Genomic DNA, 22,523 nt, shown 5'->3' with positions numbered 1-22,523 from the left:
GAATACTGTTATGCTGAAAATAAAAAATAAATTAAAAAAAAAAGAAGTTTCCTAAAAGAACCCCAACACCATGCTAATGCACAACTTCAATTTTGAAATGTTGTTCAGGGATACTGTATCATATGATCCTTTCAAATTCCAGGGTAGGCCACAGGGTGCTAGTTACCTTACGGTGACTTACAGTTGGTTTAAATGCTGACCATGGCAATGAAAAATACAGCATAGCATAGTTTCAAAATGTTCCTCTTCAAAATTACTATCTGTTGAAAACCCTAAAGTTTCCTAAATGCATACACATCAGTTTGAATAGAATGTTATGAGCTTCAGAGAAGGATCCTAAGAATACTTCTATCACCAGCTAATGAGGTGAAGTATTATATACGAACTGTGATGACAATGTAAGCCTTCCCAACATGTGCTGAACCTCACTTTTATAAAAAGCTCCAAGGTGAATAAGCCACAGAGTCTTAAAAACCATGATTACATATGGCATTTTTATTTTAGTGGGTTCTTAGAGAAAGGCATGAATGAAGAAAGAGGATCAGCTCTTCAAACAGAAGGATGTACATTCTTCTTTGGTTTCTACCCCCCAAAAAGAGCAGAACGGTGGCTGGAGTGAAGTGAAACACTGAAGACAAAATACACACACATTTCCATGTGTGTGCAGGCACGTGCATGTGTGCGTGCACGCACACACACCCCCATATTTATTTGCTCCTGAGCAAACTTAATACCTTCCAATGGCTTCTCCTATCACTTAGCGTATAAGCCAATGTTCTCGTAATTGTCTACACACCCTCTACCATTTAGTGTTGGATGCCAACTACCTGACCGTCCTGTGTTGTGTTGGGGCCTGTGCGTTCTGGCTCAGGAGAACCAACTGTGCTCATCCCTCAGCTCTCCGTTCAGTGACAGGAAGTTGGTGTGTACACCAAGCAAACCCCACCGAAGAGAGTTTTTTGTTGAGATGTCACCTCTTCTCTGACTACTCTATTTGAAACAGGATCCCACTTTCTCACACCACTCCCAAAGCCCCCCCATTCGCCAAAGCACACATGACCTTCTGGTTTTATATAATGATGTGGGGGTTACGGTGCCAACCACCACACAACTGAAAATCTGCATATAACTTTTGACTCCAAAAACTTAACTACTAATGGCCTACTGTCTCCTGGAAGTAGATAATGTAAACAGTTGATGAACACATATTTTGTATGTCCTATGTATTATATACTATGTTCTTACAATAAAATAAGCTAGGGAAAAGAAAATGTTATTAAGAAAATCATACGTGTGGGCGCCTGGGTGGCTCAGTGGGTTAAAGCCTCTGCCTTCGAATCAGGTCACGATCTCAGGGTCCTGGGATGGAGCCCCACATTGGGTTCTCTGCTCAGCAGGGAGCCTGCTTCCATCTCTCTCTCTGCCTGCCTCTCTGCCTACTTGTGATCTGTCTCTGTCAAATAAATAAAATCTTAACAACAACAAAAAGAAAATCTTAAATGGCTCAGTCAGTTAAGTGTCTGACTCTTTTTTTTTAAAGATTTTGTTAATTATTTATTTGTCAGAGAGAGAGAGCGCACACAAGCAGGCAGAGTGATAGGCAGAGGTGGAGAGAGAAGCAGGCTCCCCACTGAGCAAGGAGCCCGATGGGGGACTCGATCCCATGACCCTGGGATCATGACCTGACCCGAAGGCAGCAGCTTAACCAACTGAGCCACCAGGGTGTCCCTAAGTGTTCAACTCTTGATTTTGGCTCAGGTCATGATCTCAGGATCGTGAGATCAAGCCCTATGCTGAATATATTTATCTTAAGCCTGCTTAAGATTTTCTACCCCCCAACCTTGTAAACTCTCTCTCTTAAAGGAAGAACGAAAATCATAAGGAAAAGAAATACATTTGCAGTACTGCACTGTAAAAAATCCACATATAAGTGGACCCACGTGGTTCATTCAAGCCTGTGTTATTCAAGGGTCAACTGTATATATTTTTTTCAAAAGTGGCTGAGTGGATGTTTTACTGCACATTTTTAATGTATATGAGGGATTTAACAGATCTGGCTAAAAAGTTTCAACCCCTTGTAGAAATTATTAAATCCTGACATGGGAAAAGTAACAGACTTTAAGACCCAAAGCTTTTTGCATAATTCTGGTTAACTGAATTTCAACTCTAAAATACATTTGAAAGTCAACTCATATACCTATTAGAGTTGAGAGGGTAAAACAAAAACATTTTAAAAGTTTCAGAGAAAGCATTATGAATTTTTGGTACATCTGAATTAACTTCATCTTAAGCATCCATTTTTTAATTTCGCACTTTACCATCTTTCTTCATTGTATCTGTTAGTGGAAGTGAAAAGCAATATAAAATCAAACATGGTTAATTCTAATTCTATCTTAGGTATAAAAATTGTTTTTTCTGTGTATTTCATTTGTTTGTTTATTGCCTGTCCTCTCCAGCTAACATGTAAGTTACATGAGGACGAGGATTTTTCTGTGTTGTTTGCCTCTGAATTTGTAAGTTTGTCATTTAACCTTGTGGACAAAGAAAGTAATCGTCAGCTGTGGAGTTTTGGTGGGAGCTGGTGGTGGGTGTATTGAGATGGGAGGTACTCCAGGTTTCTTGACATCGTACAAGGTAGGCATTTATTTTTCCTTTTTCTTTTCTTTTCCTTTCTTTTCTTTTCTTCCTTCCTTTCCTCTCCTCTCCTCTCCTTTCCTCCCTCCCTTCCTCTCTCCCTTTCTTTTCCCTTCCTTCCTCCCTTCCCCCCCTCCTTCCTTCCTTCGTTTCTTTCTTTCTTTCCTTCTTTCTTTCTCAGAGAGAGAGAGCACAAGCAGGGGAAGCAGCAGACAGAGGGAGAAGCAGGCTCCCTGCCAAGCAAGGAAACCTACACAGGACTCAACCCCAGGACCTGAGGATCACAACCGGAGCCAAAGGCAGGCCCCAAACAACTGAGGCACCCAGGCATCCCAGGCACTTATTTTTCTATAGGACTAGTACAGTCCTTACTTTTGCCTTAAAAGCAACACCAGATCTAGGTCTGCTCAATTGTGCTCTAAAAGGGACAGGCTCACATAGGGGCAAAGACCCATTCTTTCCATAATGCATGCAAAAACATTTATCTAAAGCTTACTGTATGCTGGGTCCCAATCCAAGTGCCAGAGATACAGCAGTGGACAAAATAGAAAAAAAAAATTTCTGCCCATATGGAGCTTGCAAACTACCAGGAGAAAGCACGTAAAACAAAACAAAACAAAACAAAACAAAACAAAAACATACACATGTATGATGTGACGTCAAGCATTTGTAAGTGCTGTGAGAGAACAATGAAGCAGGGAGGGGACAAATTCAGGATAGAGAATACAAGTTCGGGAGGGGTGGGGGGGAGGGAGGGGAGAGGTTACTCCTTAAGATAGAGTAATCAGGGAAGGCCTCCCTGAGGAGGAGGTGTCTGAGTTGAGACCAGAGAAAGAGCATCCCAAATGGAGGAAATAGCAGGTGTGTTTTGGTTATTTTTAGCTGCAGAAAGACATAATCCCACAATTTCACGGCTTTAAACATTAATCTCATCTCATCTCTCATAGTTCTGTGGGTTAACCGGGCTCAGCTGGGCAGTGCTTGCTGGAGGTCACTCGTGCAGCAGCTGGGGCTGGAGTCATTTGAAGGTTGGACTATGCTGAATTAGAGACAGCTCTGCTCTCTAGTTTAGAGCCTTGGAAGGGATGGCCTGAAGGCTGGAATCAGCTGGGCCAGGTAACAAGTGGGCTTCTCTGTGTCCTCTCCAGCAGGGTGCTCTCAGGGTCTCTGAACTTACTCCACAGTGTCACTCAAGTTTCCAATGGTGAGTTTTCCAGGAAAGAAGTGGAGCATGAGAGCTTCTTAAGGCCTGACCTCCCAGGCTGGAAGAGCATCACTTCAATCATGCTCTGCTGGTCAAAGCAATGACAGGGCCCTCCTAGATTCAAAGGGAAGCACAGAACCCACTTCTGCCTCTTCATGGAAGGAACATCAGAGAATTTGTGGCCATCTTTAATCTGTCTCCATGTGCAAAAGCCCTGGGGTAGAAATGTACTGGACATACTAGAATCCTGAATGGCGGAACTAAAGTGTTGCTTGATGAGGGTGGTAGGGGTAGATCATATCGGTGCTTGGAGGCTGTGATAAAACATTAGTTATTCCTTCTCTCAATTATTTTTTGTTGCCTTTTTTAAAATTTTTGGTCCTATGATTCTACAGTCAAGAAACCTTGGCTCCAGCCTGGATACGTAGACAAGAGGTCATCAGTGATCTGGGAGAAATGCCTGGAACCAGGAAGGGAAGATACAAGGCCCCTAAAATAGCAGTGGCACAACAGCAGTGGCACAGCCAGCCCAGCCTCAGAAAGAGCAGTAGTAGCTTAAAACAACCTGTTGACTTTAGAGAGACTCCATCCTTTTTAATCTAAAGGATCAACGTCATCAAGTATCATAAGAATATCACTCGACCGCCAGACAACTACTCTACATAGGTCACCCTTAAATATAGAGTTTTCTCTTTCCTGCCTAAGGTTGAAGCTGTATAGAAAGCAATGCTTCTTAAAACCTTACTATGATCACACTTTGCAATGGAAAAATGAAATGAACCCGAGACATATGTATGGCTGTCTACTCTCATATTTATTTCGTATGGCACAGAGTTCTAGCAGTTTCCCCAGAATGAGCACCTTTAATACACTTTAAGATGTTTGGATTAAGAATGAACTAGGATGACTCGATGTCTCCCCAAAGCCTTTGATTTAACCAAAAGGACAGTTCACATCAGTGGCCTCCATGAGCTCCTAATACCACTAGGATATCAGGTAGGTCCCAGGAGGTCAAAAGAGGATTAAACGAACATCAGCAGTGGGGCGCAAGACTGAAGAGGGCAGCAGGAGGGAGCAAGAACCTGAACACAAAGGAGAGGAGAGTTCAGTTCTTGGCACCCTTACCCTCTTCTTTTCTTTGGACGTTCCCCACCCTTCTGTAGGATTTCTGCCCATGTCAGCACCTTGGCTATGACTCTGGAGTGAGATGGATCAGGGTTGCAGACCCCACACTCCATCACCTGCCACCTGGGGGACCTTGAGCAAATCACCCAGAGGCTCTGTGCTTCCATGACTTCACTTGTAAATAAGGGAGAATCATAACCATCAGGCTTCTCTGAGTTATCAGTGAGATAACGCATAGCAAATGCTTAGGGTAGTGCTTGGTACATTGAGAAATCTCAAAAGATGTTGGCTATTGTCATTATTAAATTCATTCTTTAACTGAACCGCCAGAGGCCACAAGGCCCATGTGTGTCTGGTTCAACGTGAGAGCCTAAACTATCGGGGACTATGAATTACGATTTTTTCTTGGTTTGCACGTGACCAGACACTATCTCTGGCAGCAGCCCTTAATATATGCCAACTTAAAAACAGAGGAAACAGGGACTCCTGGGTGGCTCAGTGGGTTAAGCCTCTGCCTTTGGCTCAGGTCATGATCTCAGGGTCCTGGGATGGAGCCCCGCATCGGGCTCCCTGCTCGGCAGGGAGCCTGCTTCTCTCTCTCTCTCTCTCTCTCTCTCTCGGCCTGCCTCTCTGCCTACTTGTGATCTCTGTCAAATAAATAAAATCTTTAAAAAAAAAAAAAAGAAAAAACAGAGGAAACAGTAAATGTCAGCAGTAAAAAGCACCAGGCCACTCGGCAGCATCTCTGCTCCGAGTTTTGCGAGGAGCCTTTGTACTCAAAGCTGAAACACGTAGATAAGTAAGTTGTCCCACCAAACTGCAGGATTACCTTCTCCAGAGCTCCGAGCTTGTGGGAATCTTCTCTAAATGTGTTTGAAGACAATAATCACTTCTAGGGTTGTGGGCCAGTTCCATGGTTGCTCCAGAATTAGTCAGAGTTAGGGATCATCTGACAATTTTACTGTAATAATGACGTTCTACAAAAAGGCTTTACACGCTCCATGAAGTTATTCCCTTGAATTTATTCGGCGATGTCCTTCAAGGTTTTGAGAAGCGTTCAAAAAGTTTTCTGTGGCAGCATCTCTGACCACCTTGACCTCACTGAGTTCCAATTTGCTTACTGCCTCACACATAAAAACATCAGACACGTGGCACCTCCCTGTGCACCTAAGAGAATTTTTATTTTTATTTTTTAAAGATTTCATTGATTTATTTGAAAGCAAGTGAGAGAGAAAGAAAGAGAACACAAGAGATGGGGAGGCAAAGGGAGAGAAAAGAGAGGGAGAAGGAGACTTCCTGCTGAGCAGGGAGCCCAATGCGGGACTCAATCCCAGGACCCTGGTATCATGACCTGAGCCGAAGGCAGACGCTTAACGGACTGGCCCACCCAGGCATCCCCAGTAGAAGTTTTTCCAACGTGATTCATAGCTGGTTTGCCATGAGGAAGCAGAATGCATAGAGGGAATATCATTCTGTTTTACTTCCGAGTTTTTTGTGATGCCAGATATTTGAAGTTGCATAAGGGAAGGTAACCTGTTGCATGATAAAGGATTGACACTGTAGGATCCAGGCGTACGTTTGGTACAGGTTTTTGTTTTTTTTTTTTAAATTGAAGATGTCTGAGAAATGGCAGCACATATACATGGACCCTGTTAACCTATGAGGTCTGTGCTGCCCAGTATGGTAGCCACGAGCTGTACATGGCTATTGAGTTTTTTGTATGTGGCGAGCCTGAGTTGAGATGAGCTACAAGTACAATATACACACCAGATGTCAGAGGCTCGGTACAAAGAATGTAAGACACCACATTTATCATGTTTTATACTGACTACATGCTAAGAGGACACTATTTTGAATATATTGGGTTAAGTAAAATATATTATTAAAATTGATTTCAGCTCTTTCTTGTTACTTTTCGATATGGTTACTAGAAAATTTATTTTCTTAAATGTTTTTTTAAAGATTTTATCTATTTATTTGTCAGAGAGAGAGAGAGCACAAGCGGGGGGGGGGGAGGCAGCAGGCAGAGGGAGAAGCAGGCTCTCCGCAGAGCATGAAGCCCGATGCAGGACTGGATCCCAGGACACTGGGATCATAACCTGAGCCGAAGGCACATGCTTAACCAAACAACTGAGCCGCCAAGGTGTCCCTAGTTACTAGAAAGTTTAAATGACATATGTGGCACATCTATTTCTATTGTGCTGTGCTGTTTTAAGCTATTTTGGTGAGTATACCCAGATTTCACATACATGTCAAAAAAAAGACAAAAAAAATTAATGTATTTTGGTTCTCTGACCTTGGGTTATTTAAAGGTTAGTAAACTCTGACATGCCTACTATCTCCTGAAAATTCTAGAAGAATACTAGCATTGCCACTCGGTAACCTGAAGCAAGGGCCTCGCTGGGTCTAGCAATAACATTGTCGTGTATGGACATTGTCGCAGAGGAGAGCTGAAGGAAACGTAGAAGGTAAACAGAACCAGGAAAGAAGATTTTGTTTTCTCTCTTCTATTATCTATTTTCTCTTGTTAGTCTGGGCATGTAAGTTTAGCTGTAGCCTAATGCTGATGGCCTAGCCTATTAATAATATGGGACACAAATAAAGAAGGGGAGGGAGACAAACCATCAGAGACTCTAAATCTCAGGAAACAAACTGAGGGCTGCTGGGGGGGGTTGGGGGGAGGGATGGGGTGGCTGGGTTATGGACATTGGGGAGGGTATGTGCAGTGAATTGTGTAAGCATGATGATTCACAGACCTGTACCCCTGAAACAAATAATATATTATATGTTAATGTTAATAAAAATAAAATAAAATATTAAAAATTAAAATAAATTTAAAAAAAGAGAAAAGCCTGGGTTTAAAAGGAAGAGTTACAGTTCAATGTATAAGGAGCCTGTAAAAATATTTTCAGGATGAGTATACTGGCCTGGTTCTCTTTAGGTAAGAATCTGTACAGCTTTGGGGCGCCTGGGTGGCTCAGTGGGTTAAGCATCTGCCTTCGGCTCAGGTCAAGATCCCAGGGTCCTGGGATCCAGCCCCACATCGGGCTCTCTGCTCAGCAGGGAGCCTGCTTCCCCTTTCCCCTCTGCCTGCCTCTCTGCCTACTTGTGATCTCTGTCTGTCAAATAAATAAATAAATAAATAAATAAATAAATAAAAATCTTTAAAAAAAGAAGACGAAGAAGCTTCATCCTCCCTGGTGCCCTTGCCATTCAAATTCTTACATAGTATTATGAATCCACACAATCGTTAGAGAAGTTTTTCAAAAGCAAAGTCAATGGACTCTCGCCTTCCTATCAAAACATTTCTTAGTAACTTCAGTTTATCAGAGTAGCCTCATTGGCAAAGATAAGGTTAACCAGTATCTTCTGTTAGCCTCTTTTCTCTTTCAAAGCTCAAAGCACTAAGCAAGACAAATACCTTTCTTTTGCAAATGGAGACATCAGGGCACAAAAGCATAAAGACCATGGTCAAGGTGGCACAAAGGGTCAACAATGAAGAGTGTGTGTGTGTGTGTGTGTGTGTGAGTGTGTGTGTGTGTATCAGACACTGGGAAAACTCTGCAACCCACTGATAATAGGATAAGAGGCTTTGACATTCTGCATTCTCTGACAGTTGCTTTGGATCTAGACTGTCTAAACTCAAAGGGCTGAAGCTCAGTCACTAAGCCCAACTGTTAGCAGTTTGGTCTTTGTTAACGGATATATAACCCAGGAGATCGCTGCTGGACAGGTGTGAGTTACAGAGTCGAACCTCTTCTCATGGCCCATGAGCTCCCAAAAGGTAGAGTTTGAGTCTAATTATATTTTTAAAAATAAAAATGAGAGGAGCTCTTTACAAAAAAGTTCTGGCAGTATTAAAAAATTCAAAGAAGCAGGAAGCAAATTATCTCAAATTACACCATTCAGGTTAAAAAACAGCTATAGCATTTGGTGCCTGACATTCCAGACCCCTTTATAAGCATCTGCAAGATAGAAAGATGGATGGATGGGTGGGTGGGTGGGCAGGTGGATGGATGGATGGATGGATGGATGGATAGATGCACAATGGAGGACTGACAGAGGGAGAAAGGAAAGAAAAAAGAAAGTAAGGAGGAGGGAAGGAAAGGGGAAGGCAGGGAGGAAAGAAGGGGCAAAGAAAAGAAATGCAAGTATCTGAGACTCAAATCACACTATATTTGCTATTTTTAATGACCTAAATTTACTTGAATTTAATGGAAGAAACACACACTGAAGTGAACTGGAGGAAGTTTTAAATTTCAAATGAATGTTGCATGACCCCAAGAAATAGTGGTTCCTGAAAGACCCCTGTAGCAAAAAAAGTGAAAAAATTCATAAAACCATTAAGTAATCTGAGTCTGTGGATTTTTATTGGCTACAAGTCTAATCTTGGTATAGAATGCTTCTATGCTATGAAAGAAGATGTCACTAGTACTCAATTTGCTTACATCTCTTACTCTTCTCACCTTCCTCACACTCTGATTTTATAGATTACATTCTTTCTTTTCTTCTCTTTTTCTTTTTGTTTTTTAACGCTATAAAGGTTGTTTTAAAAATATAGTCCGGGGACGCCTGAGGGGCAAAGTCGGTTAAACATCTGACTCCTGTTTTCAGCTCAGGTCGTGATCTTGGGGTCATGAGACTGCTTCCCGTGTGGGGTTCTGTGTTCTGCACAGATGCTGCTTACGATTCTCTGCCTCTGGGGCGCCTGAGTGGTTCAGTGGGTTAAAGCCTCTGCCTTCGGCTCGGGTCATGATCCCGGGGTCCTGGGATGGAGCCCCACATCGGGCTCTCTGCTCAGCAGGGAGCCTGCTTCCTCCTCTCTCTCGGCCTGCCTTTCTGCCTACTTGTGATCTCTGTCTGTCAAATAAATAAATAAAATCTTTAAAAAAAAAAAAAAAAGATTCTCTGCCTCCACCCCTTCCCCACTCGCGTGCTCTCTCTTCCAAATAAGTAAGTAAAAATTAAAAAAAAATACATTCTGTAGTTGATTCTGTAGTACCAAACATAATTCTTCCTATTCTTTACATTTAAATCTTTATTTAAATGTGTTTACTGTTTAAAAACAGTTTTACCAAGGCTTCTCGATTCCTGAGTTCTTGGGAGTCCCCATATGACGACACTCTGAAGTGGAGTGCTGTTATGACCAAATTTTACACTGGGTGCCATTGGGTGAAACAGGGGATGGGGATTAAAGAAGGCCCTTGTGATGAGCACTGGGTGATATACGGAAGTGTTGAATCACTCTGTTGTACACCTGAAGCTAATATAACACTGCATGTTAACTCACCAGAATGAAAATAAAAACTTAAATAAATAGGGTGCCACTGGCTTAGTGGACAGTGTGCAGGTAGCCAGGAAGGAGATGTCACAGGATTAAGAGGCAGAGAAAGTAGGAATGTATTGGCCAGACTGCTGTCTGGATAATCTGAAAGGCACACCGAGTGCTTACCAGCCTTGGCACGCTGAGGGAAATTGAAGAGTTTGTGATCACTGGCTTTCATGTGTAATACGTCTGCTTTCAGCAACAGTTGAGCTCTGGGTTTGAGCAGCCAGTATTAGAAATCTAAAAGGTTTTGCTTGCCATCAATTCTCAAATTTTATGATCGGAGGCTGTTATCTTTTCTGGTTTGATTGGGACGTGGAAATCTTTGTTTTGCTTTTTTGTTTGCTGTATTTTACTTAGACATTTTTTTCTTTTTTGGGTGTGGGGGGGTTAATCTCCTTTTATACTGACAAGGGAAATTTTGATCTCACAATTCTGACACTGGCTAGAGCCCAAACTGTCTCAAATTCAATTATGTAGCCCACCAACTTGTATGCTAGTAACATATGTTAGATGCTTAATAAATGTCAGACTGTTTGAACAGAGTATAGATACCTTATTGAAAGTAACTGATTGGCAAAATGTGCTCTATATTATGGAGTGTTCTTACAACAGAATATTATATACCTGTTTAAAATGGGATCTATAAAGAACTTTTTTTTTTAAAAAAACAAAGTACTTTTAATGACATTGGAGAGTATCTATGAAATATTCATGCATGAAAAAGCAGACCTAAAAAACCTTTTTAAATTGTGAAAGTATAAAAATAGGAATCCAAGAATGTTAACTATAAACAAAATATGCTGTGTGTGCATGCACGCGCACGCGCGCGTGTGTGTGTGTGTGTGATCTTGAAGTACACATAATGGAACACCATTCATCCTACTTTCAAACGGGGTTTGACAAGGTATCATCAGGAAAGTGGGGAAGATACAGGGCTTGGGAAGAAGCCAGGATGATAACTGTAGTCAACTGCAGAACATTTTTTAAAAGATTTTATGTATTTATTTGACAGAGACACAGTGAAAGGGAACACACGCAGGGGGAGTGGGAGAAGGAGAAGCAGGCTCCCTGCTAAGCAAGGAACCTGAAGTGAGGCTCGATCCCAGGACCCTGGGATCAAGACCTGAGCTGAAGACAGAGCTTAACAACTGAGCCACCCAGGCACCCCAACTGCAGAACATTTTAACAAAAAGGAGAATCTTGGGCTGGAGTTTTCCAAGACACAACCTTGTAAGTTTGGAAGGAAGGAGAGTAGTCAAGCCAAGTGCTGGGGCTCAGAAGGAAGTGACGCAAAGCCTCTCATCTAGGGGACAGCAAGGTGTCCATGTATTCTTGACACCCCAAGACCTTGGATCATGCTCTGACCCCATCGCTTCCTGCCCTCTGCAATCAATCTCTCCATAGCCTTTATGTTCTCACCTGTGAAATGAGGCTAAAACTTCTAGCTCACAACCAAGTAACTCACAAGTAAGATGTTATGTGGAAAAGCGCTTGCTTGGTAGGAGCCTGATGTCCATGCCACAGGAGTGTCACTCTTGCTATCATTTGCTGGATGTTGCAAAGGCCAGGAGAAAAGCAAGGGCTCCGTGAGCAACAGACTCGGAATCCACGTGTCGGCCTTTCCGGGGGCTGCTGCCGAGAGGTTGGCAAGGTGGGCCGACACATTCCAGGCCCTCTTGTACTTCCTGACAATGCCCTGGTAACTGCAGGCTGCTAACATTCTCTGACCAACTGTTACCTGGTTGCCCTTATTAGCCTCTGGTGAGCTGGGAGCCTGTCACTGCCTCTTCTTTTTTTAAGGATTTTATTTATTTATGTGTGTGTGAGAGACAAAGCGCACGAGCAGGGGGGAGGAGCGGAAGGAGAGGGAAAAGCAGACTTCACTCTGGGTGGGGAGCCCCAGTCGGGGTTCGATCCCAGGACCCTGAGATCAGGATAGGAGCCGAAGGCAAACACTTACCCGACTGAGCCACCCAAGTGCCCCCTTTCACTGCATCTTCTTTGGACTACTTGGCCGAACCCCACGATGACATGTTATAGGACCTGTCAAATCTGGCACAAGACTGAAGCTGAAGGCCTATTTTTTAGTGAACATCACCATTGTAACTGAATTCTATACATTCTCTGCTCTCCGCCTTCAGTGTGATTTAAAATTGACACTGTGCTGCCCACAGTTCTAGTGATTGTCAAGTTTATCCAGATGTGTGTAAGTGTTCGCACATAGAGGAGAGGCTTCCTAATTTTTTCATAAATTAAGTTCCAAATGGAAAACACAAAGGCCGAGAATAAATTCATCTCCTAGCTCAAAACATTGCTCCAAATCCAGCCGTTGAAGGCATAATTTTTGGCAAATTATTACACGCCCGAAAGCTGCCTGTGTTTTCTAAAGAACACAAATGAGCACTTCGGTTTCTAGAATGATCCCTAGACAAATGGGTTTCACTTCTGAAGAAGAAATTACTATTCCCCACACTTAAAAAAAAAAAAAAACCCAACTGTAATGATAAGAGATATTTGTTTCCAACAAATACAAAATGTCGTGGAAGGCGGGTGGGAGGGGAAGAGAAGGTTCCCGAAGCTCATCTCAGCTAGGGCAGACTCCCGGAGCCAGTGAGCTCTGTGTGGCCCGTGTGACATTCATGTGAAACTGGCAGCTGCTCCTGGGCCCAATGCAAGAGTCTGCCTAACCTGTTCCCGGGGACTTCTGTCATCACGAGAGAAGCAAGAGCAACCTGGACTTCGACGGCAGTTTCCCTGGATTAACAGGACTGGAGGCAGAGGTGTGGGGAAGAGGATATTAGAGGATATTAAGAGCCTGAAGAAGACCGGACATCACTGATATGTTCATTTCTGGGAAACGCTGAGGTCCTGCGTGACAAATGCAATTGTAATTTGAATATTTTATGTCTTGATATCTGGGCTCTCATTCTGTTGCTGTTCCCTAATCCAGAGAGTGAATTAAGCACCTGTGATCTCTTTCTCAAAATTCACCAACAGCTCTTGTTGCAAGAGACCTAGTTTCTGCTCCCTTTTACGGACTTTCGGTATACTGGATTTTCAGCTGATTTTGGAGTTCTCAACGAACGAAGGTGGTCAGCCAAATGGTACCTCCTTCAGGAGGTTGTGTGAGCAAAGGACGTTGTAGCAGCAACGGGCAGCCAATCTATTTGAGACAGGTCTCCTCATTCATAGGCCTCTTCAAGCACTGACCACATCGAGACACACGAGGGGCTTTAACAATGAGCTTGGCTTCTAACCGCCAGGAAGCCGACTAAGACCAGAGGAACTCTTTTTTTCCCCCTCAGTTTCTCCAGATAGCTGAAGTTGGTAAATGATTATCAGTGTGAAGTTGGGCTAAAGCAGTTTCATGTTTGACTAGACTCTAGTTCCATACTTCAGACTCATAAAAGCTTCCGAAACAGAGAAACTCTATTTGCCAACAGCCTAAATTGTACCAGACTTCAAAAATGTTCTCCACTTTCTTCAAGAGAATAAAAAACAATGAGAGAACACACACACACACACACACACACACACACACACACACACACATTAGATGGAAGAGAAAGAGGTGTAAATCAAAAAATATAGTGCAAAATATAGTGAAGTTCCTTAGGAAGTTTTGACTTTCTGTCTGTAATTATGAGACAGTCCTTAAAAGAGAACACTGCTTCTAAGTCACTTTCAAGGTACCTAAACAGCTGCCTTCTGTACTCTACTAGCAGAAATTAGCATAATTATTTGCAAGACAGATGAAAAATTTCAGGACTGTGAAGCTCTAAGGGAGGCATCACAGACTTCAGAAGTGAGGAATACACCTTCTGAACTAAAAAAGATTTGAGCTGAAGTGATCACTTTCCCCACCAACAATGAAACCCCAATGTAGCTTGGTATCGCATCTTTTATTCTGGAATGAGGCTTTGGAAAACCACACTGTAGCAACCTAAGACAGATCAACCTTAGCACTAAAAATGAATGTCACTCAGTAGTGATAACCATTTCTGACACACTACAGGCAAACAGGAAAGAGGCTCCATGTATCACAGCACACAGCAGGGATTTCTGGATGCTTGTTACGGGGCCGGCATGAACACACCCCATCTATCAGCCAACTGTTCCTTCTACAACTGCCAGGACACTGGTGATACTGGGAGTCATCATTTCTTAAGAAACACAGCCTTCGGGGTGCTCAGTAAGCGTCTGCCTTCGGTTCAGGTCATGATCCCAGGGTCCTGGGATCGAGCCCTGCAGTGGGGGATCTGCTTCTCCCTCTGTGCTCTCTCTCTCTTCCAAACAGATAAATAAAACCTTAAAATCTTAAAAAAAAAATACATGTTGGAAAAAAAATACACGTTGGGCTCCTGTTGAAACAAGGCATGAATATATCATAGATTTGCATGAACTACATTTTGTGCTTAGCAATAGTTATTGAAATAGGCAATAGAGGATGCCTGAGTGGTTCAGTGGGTTAAGTCTCTGCCTTTGGCTCAGGTCATGATCCCAGGGTCCTGGGATCGAGCCCAGCATCGGGCTGTCTGCTCAGCGGGGAGCCTGCTTCCTCCTCTCTCTCTGCCTGCCTCTCTGCCTACTTGTGATCTCTCTCTCTGTCAAATAAATACATACAATCTAAAAAAAAAAAAAAGAAAAGAAAAGAAAAGAAACAGGCAATACAGAGTAATGGCCAAATGCCTACAAGACTGCCTACCACGACAGAGGAAAAAACTTATGAACTGCATTCTTTGGCATGTAGAAGGAGACAGAAAGCTAGAGCTGTTATCGTTAATTCCAGAAACTGATGCAGCCATCCTAAATGCTTTTCACAGGTTAAAACCAAAGAAAATATGAGCAGAACACATGCAGGCGGTGAGAGTGGAGGAGAAGTGTTTGGTTAGGGGAGGACTTCTTAGGCCATCGGGTCTTTATTGCTATTTATTATCTAGATCTGACCATGGGAGGTCAAATTAACCCCTCTGTCTAGACTGAAACAGGCATTTATTTCATAGACTCATTAGTGTTTAAGTTGTCTTGGTACTAGGAATTAATTACAGAGTAAGTCAATATATCAAATATATATCTGTATATATGTATGTGCCTGTTATTTTTAACTGCACTGATAGTTCTCATTTCCTCCAGTAGAGGTCAGAGAATAGCAACAGAGAAATAGGAAAATCTACAAACCCAAAGTATTTTCCAGTGATTTTCTCTAGCTAGGGTTATGGAAGGGTCTTTAAATTGTTTTTTTTTTTTAACCACATTTTCTAATTCTATTTTTCCTTTTGTAGTCCTTAAAAAGCAATGACATTTATCTGATATTTTATAAGGAGCACTGTCGGCATAATGTATTTACCCGGTATCAAGTCAGAGACACTTTAATTATCTGTATTTTTTTCTTAGCTGCACATAGATTACTTGAAATTGTCTAAGAAAGCGGCTGAGGTAGCCAGTATAACATCATTTCCACAATTGATGACTGCAAATAGTCGCTTTCACAAGGAAGTTAATGTCAGTCATAAGATTACCAGAGGAACAAAGCATCCTGGGCATAGCTTCTGACGGCCAAGAAACCCGGCACACACAAAGACAGAGACATGAATATAATCTCTAGTCATCTCCTTTGTCTGGAAGAACCTACAAGAGAGCCCAGTGTTCTGGATCATTCTCTGCAAGTCTTCCATATTAGGACAGGGAAGACAAAGAAATAGGTCAACGTGACCTACATTTAAAAGCAAGGAATCCAATGAAGGATGTTTACTAAGCCTGATGATTGATGTGCAAGACATTGCACTATCGCCATGCGACACTTTCATTTCTAATTTGTTTGTCTCTTTTTCTGCTAGACACAGATGGAAGCAAGGTAGAAAGGCTTAGAAAGCAAAATCTGACGGTCAACCAAAACATTTATGTATAAATTAAGGAAATCTATTAACCTCATTGTATCAAATTAGATAGATGTTTATTTCCTGTTTTATTAAATGACTCATAATGTACAGTTTGTTATATGTCCTTCTGGATATTATCACTCACAAATAACGTAAGGGTGTCAACATTGTTAACACAAATCAAAACAGACTACTGCTACTTTCTTCTGTCTTCCTTAAAGGGATGATTTCAAAGGAGCAAGTGACTGCCTTCAGCTCAGGTCATGACCTTGGAATCTCAGGATCGGGTTCCCCATCAGGATCCCTGCTCAGTGGGGAGTCTGCTTCTCCCTCTGACCTTCCCCCTCTCATGCTCTCTCTCTGTCTCAAATAAATAAATAAATATTTTAAAAAGGGATGCTTTCTACCAGTGAGGAGTATGTCTTTGTACTGCTCACTTCCACTTGCAAAAAAGGCAAGTATGGAAGAGAGGAGAAGCTCAAGTTCAAAACCTCTGCCAGTTCTCTCTGGGACTCCAGGGTTGGACCCAGAGTAGGTGACTCTTTGCTTCTCAGAGCACAACAGTAACTTTTTGGACCAAGACAATGCTGCTAGGAAAACAAGGATCAGGGAGATATGAGAGGAGCCTCTGCTCAGCGGGAAGCCTGCTTCCTCCTCTCTCTCTGCCTGCCTCTCTGCCTAGTTGTGATTTCTCTCTGTCAAATAAATAAAATATTAAAAATAAATAAATAAATAAATAAACGCTTATTAGAGTAAGAATGTCAGTATTCAGTTCTAAGCTGTTTGTGTTTCTGCAATTAAACCCCCCCACATCCCTATTGCTCAAAACTTCAGTCAAGTCTATGGCTCACAAATGCTTGGGATGGTCTGAAGATAATCAAGATAAAGAGATGAATGTGAACACAGGTTGGCATGGATCAAAGGGAAGACAAGGGTCACAGACTATAAGATGTGAATGGGCACAGGTGTCATGGAAGCAGGAACCATGAGCCACAAATGATCATGGGAATGGCAGACCCAGTAAACTCAAAGAAATTTTGGGGAGATCAATGGAGCTTCCCCACAAAAAATGGAATGTAGGGCTTGAGCCACTTTCATGTTACTCTCCAAAGAACAGTAACCTTAGATGATATATAGGATACAATAACAAAATTTCAAAATACTGTTAGGCATATTACAAATACCTTCATAATATGAAGTCTAGGGCAGTATTTATAAAACTGTACACCCGCTTTTGTGTCACATAAAAGTGCCCAGCTATTCAAATAGAGGCATTTAATAAATCAATCACAAACATCTTTTTCTCTATTGGTTTTGTTCAACTTTTTGCCAAATGGGCAATACCACTTCGTCAAAAACCTTCCCAAATAGGTTAGAATTCTCACTTAGCTCTCCTGTAATGACAGTGAAAACATTCTGAGAATGGTTGAAATGCACATATGAAATGCATATGTGACATTCAGTAATGCAATAAATTCTCTGAGGGCAGGAGGTGGACTTCATATATGGAAAGACGGAGAAAGAAGTCTTCAAATACTCCAAAGGCTGGCCCAGGCTTACCTTTACATGGTGGATGAGACGCTCTACCTCATTCACTTTGTAGGTCTCCAATCCTAGCTCCTTGGCTAATCTTAAAATACGATTCTGAGTTGGCCCAACGTAAGATCCTCCAAGGTCCACGTACTTAACCTTTTGGTTCTGTTTTCCCACAGAAAAAAAATAAAAATATTTGTGAAAATGTTCTTCCTAAGATAAATATAAAGAGCTCTGAAATAAGATAATAATAACAATAGTAACAATAAGCAAATTGGCATTTCACGGGTTATAGACACACCTTAAGGTATATCCATGGAAAATGGGATTCTGTTTTCAATGGTACTACTTCCTTCATGTGACTTAGTTATTAAACCATTCTTTAAAGCAAATTGGACTGCACTTTAAATAGGCAACAGACTTCTGAACCCTATCGCTTACAACATCTTTCACATCATGGTTTTTTTTTTTTTTTTTTGTAAGCTCTGAATTGTTGATGAATTTCTCTTTACTTGGTACTTCAGGCTAATTGTAAAATGCTTAATGCTAGAGAAAACCAAGAAAGGAAATGATCACTTCTATGTGGTTAATCCAGACATTTGAAAGATAGCATTAGGGAACATTGGGCCATAATCTGAACCTTTGGAATTGTTCTTATATGTTCATGAGCAAATTTTCTATATGGTTACAAATAGGCTTCACTTCCAGTAACTAAGGACCGATCTTTGAAGAAGGGACTAGAAAAGCTCCTTATGCCTGAAGGTGTCCAAGCATAACCAGATACCTATTAGTCAGGGGTCCGTCATTTTCTGCTGTTTTTTGTTTGTCATCTAGCTCCCCTGTCCCCCAAAGATAACCAAAGTTTTGCATAGGTGGGAATCTTTATTCTATTCACTGATGTATTCTAAACACCTCTTAATTGGTGCAATAAGGCAAGTGCCAAGCACCATTAGGTAAACAAAGAGACAGAAGAAAATGTTGGAAAGGGTAGCAAATTGAGAGAGAGCCTATTTCAAAGTAATTTCTACTCTCTTAAGAGTCAAACAAAATTCAAGACTTTTAGAAAAGAAAAAAAAAAAAAACACTCCGCTTCAGCCTCCCATTTCTTCATCCCCATCCTTCATGTCTTACCCTGATGGTGTAAGTCCTGCCTCCCACCCGGTCCCGGGCTTCCAGAACAACCACATTCAGGCCAGAGTCATGCAGAAGCTTGGCCGCTGCCATGCCTGGGGGGAAAATACAATAAGAGACCACAATCAGACACTGCACAGGGACTCCAGGTAAGCCCCTCATGTTAACCCCAATGAGAAAGGTCCACATTGGCTCACTCCCATGGCCTACTGCTACCTTCACCCTACACATACCTAGGGTTTCTCAGTAGAGGCCCAGATTCCAAGTCTGGGAAACCAGCTGCTATTTCTAGCAAGAACAAGAAGGATTTCATTTCTTTTTTAAAAATATTTTATTTATTTATTAGAGAGATGGAGAGAGACCACAACTAGGCAGAGCAGCAGGCAGAGGGAGAGGGAAAAGCAGGCTCCCCCACTGAACAGGGAGCCTGAGCTGAAGGTGCCGCTCAACCGACTGAGCCACGCAGGTGCCCCAAGGGATTTCATTTCTGATAAATGTTCCAAACCTTTAAAATATCTTTGGTTACTATATCAGCATGTCTATCTTTAAGGACTAAGTTGCATGACTATGTGTCTGACAACACAAATGAAAACAAAAGGCCACACTTCAGAGAAATGTATAAGCCCCACTAGGCACCAGACCAAACATAGCCAATTGACTTTATTCTCCAGTAAATCTGAAAAAAAAAAAAATCTCAGTAAGTCAGAGGGAGAGTAGGCCTTCAAAGCAATTGAAAGGACCTAGAATTAATTGTTAAATTCTGTGTCAACATGAACTTTTAGAAGTTGGTGTAAAGTTTCAAAACCAAGGACATGAAATTCAACCCCACCCTGTGTCCTAGTTCTCCATGTGACCCATCACGGAAGAATGAAATGACCCTGTGCATTCATTTACTTAATTATGAATGTAGTCAAAAATATTTAACGAATGCCTGAACATTCTCACCACCCTGAATGTAGTTTAAAAAAAAAGTTTTATTGAGGAAAATTTACATATGGTAAATTTACATATGGTAAATTTTACTCAAAGAGTTCAATGAGTTTTGACAAGGTATAAAGCTTACTATAGAATCTGTATGTGTCGTTTTTGGTATAAACACATCCTAGGTGATGTTTTTGATCTCAGAGATCTTAAAATCCTATATCTTCAAAACCACTCTTACAGAGTTCCGTAAGATGATTCTCAGACAGGAAATCTCTGGAACTCTCACCATGATAACCGAATTTCCTCCATTCTAATTACCTTCATCATTTGCCTGATGGGATCAAATAAAATCAAGGAATGCCAAGACCCTGGGCCTTACAGACAAATGAAACAGCTTCTAGCTTAGTCTTTAAAAAATAATAGTTCTGGGATTTTTAGACGCTCTCCCTCAAGTCCCCCCCCCCAAAAAAAAGAAGTAAAAGAAAAGAGAGATTCCTATAAAAAGAGCTAATACTCATTCATTGCTCACTGCATTTGAGATGCTCTTCTGTTTTAATATACTAATTCAGTGAGATCTCGCCACAACCCATTGAGAAAAGGGACTATTGATCCTGCCATTTTATGGTTGAGGAGAATGAAACACAGAAGCTCTCACAAGAGCCAGGCAGCCTCAGTCCAGGTTCAGAGTTCATAAACCACACATATTGCTTTCCACAGGGACTCGGAACCATCATCTTCATAGATCACATCTCTCACGTTCTGCTACAGGGGGAAATTACACTTCAGAAGATCACCTGCACTTTATTTGGTTCAGCGTGTTTTGAAAATACACTTGTATCTTGCAGTTTGATAAGCACCCGTCTAACAGAAAACAGGAGCCCACCACAAAAGATACAGCGAAAAGCCCAGGCTTCGTTCACTGTTCTATCAGCGATCCTAACCGAGGAAACCCATTTTTTAAAAGAGCCGGATCTGACATTTCATTATTTAAGTTCATCTGTCTCTCCCAGCCCTGTCCTTGGAGGCTGGGCAGGGGACTTTCAGCTGGTGGCAGGGTAAGGGTCCCAGAGCCCCCGGCCACCCACACACGGTGTACACAGCATTGCACAACCGATCATTTGGAAAGATAAGGTTTGGATTTTTAACTCCAGTGCTAATTTTACCTCCATGAGGAAAAAAAAAAAAGAAAGAAAAATTTTACGTTCATCTATTTTTTAAACATTTCTATTTAGATTCAAAATTGTAGACAATTCAATGCCATTTCTCTTATCAAGCATCAGTTCGACAAATGAAATATGAAATAACATGCAGCCGTAGTAACCACTGTTATCGAGGAACTCAGACAGACCTGCTAAGCACGCTGAGGCTTAAACAAAGGGGGTTCAGAATGAAATACGACATCGCTCATGCACACTAGCATTTTGTAGTCCACAAAAGGCACTGTCTTTTTGTCTGCACAGTTACCCAACAGTATCTGATGCCAAACATGAACAGTTATTAAAACAAGCCAGGATCTTATTAAACCATTCAATAAAGACTTCTCCATGCCCAGGTGCCTTAAAACATCATACACAGAAAATTACAAAAATAGCCTTAAATGGGGCAAAATGAGACCGTGTGATTGGACATACCCTACAATTGGTCTAATGTTCACAGGGTGGGGGGGTGGGGAGCAGTGTTCAATGGCTTGTTGGACATCAAGGGGCAAAAACTGATTTGAAAGATAACTGGTCCATATATGGGGGCTTAAGAAAGTCACTGCAGTTTTAGGAGGTAGGAGTTTCAGAGAACCTAAGAAACTGAGGACTTGGAGTCTGTTCAGGACGTGATTAAAATTAAGGGGCGCCTGGGTGGCTCAGTGGGTCAAGCATCTGACTTTGGCTCAGGTCATAGGACCCTAGGATCCTGGGATCAAGCACCGCGTGGCGGGGGGGGTTGTCCCTGCTCAGTGGGGATTCCGCTTCTCCTTCTCCCTATGCCTCCCCCACCACTCGTGCTCTCTCTCTCTTTCGCTCTCTCTCTCTCAAAATAAATAAATAAAATCTTTTTTATTTAAAAGATTTTATTCATTTATTTGACAGACAGAGATCACAAGTAGGCAGAGAGGCAGGCAGAGAGAGAGGGGGAAGCAGGCTCCCCTCGGAGCAGAGAGCCCGATGCGGGGCTCGATCCCAGGACCCTGGGATCATGACCCGAGCCGAAAGCAGAGGCTTTAACCCACTGAGCCACCCAGGCGCCCCAATAAATAAAATCTTAAAAAAAATAAAAAGATTGAGAAGTAGCTCACCAGAGGTTCGTCACTGATGACTGGGGGAAGGATGATGGTTTAACCGTGGAAGAATAAGCAAATACTGGACTCCACAGAGCCGCCCCAGCTTACAACAGGGTTAATTTCTCAAGAGTCCGTTCCTCTGCCAGTTATTGGGAACTTTTACCGCATTTTGTCAGAGAACAAAAATAGGAAGGATGATGCCTTCTCTGGGAAGTCTGGGAATTTTAAAATGCCATAGTAGAGTGAAAAAAAAAAAAAAAAAAAAGAAAGAAACCAACCCCCAAATCGGAAAGAGCAGACATACGTTTGCCTGAAAAACACTAGGTAACGTGACTGGTACTGTTTAAACACTTAGGCAATCATTTCCAGACACAAGTGAAAAAACAATAGCCATTTTTTAAAAAGAAAATATTCACAGTAGTAATAGCCGCCGTCATAAAGCAATGAGCACTTGTTTTGTTCTTGGACCAAGAAGCACTTTACAAGCAAAGC

The 22,523-nt window shown here is 41.9% G+C and overlaps 1 protein-coding gene across 1 annotated transcript in view; it reads right to left on the bottom strand.

The window, feature by feature from the left end:
* The window catches only part of MAOB (monoamine oxidase B), a 104,178-nt gene that overhangs the window by 46,021 nt on the left and 35,634 nt on the right, over positions 1 to 22,523 (bottom strand). The window contains exons 2-3 of the mRNA XM_059386127.1: positions 18,836 to 18,930; positions 17,732 to 17,869 (exon numbers count right to left, since the gene is read on the bottom strand). Coding sequence (XP_059242110.1) covers positions 17,732 to 17,869; positions 18,836 to 18,930 — 233 coding nt within the window. The remainder of the gene's footprint in view (positions 1 to 17,731; positions 17,870 to 18,835; positions 18,931 to 22,523) is intronic.

Source organism: Mustela nigripes, chromosome X (assembly GCF_022355385.1).
Source record: "Mustela nigripes isolate SB6536 chromosome X, MUSNIG.SB6536, whole genome shotgun sequence".
NCBI lineage: Eukaryota > Metazoa > Chordata > Mammalia > Carnivora > Mustelidae > Mustela > Mustela nigripes.
Note: the sequence above shows the minus strand (reverse complement) of the source record. Positions and strands in the feature narration are given on the sequence as shown.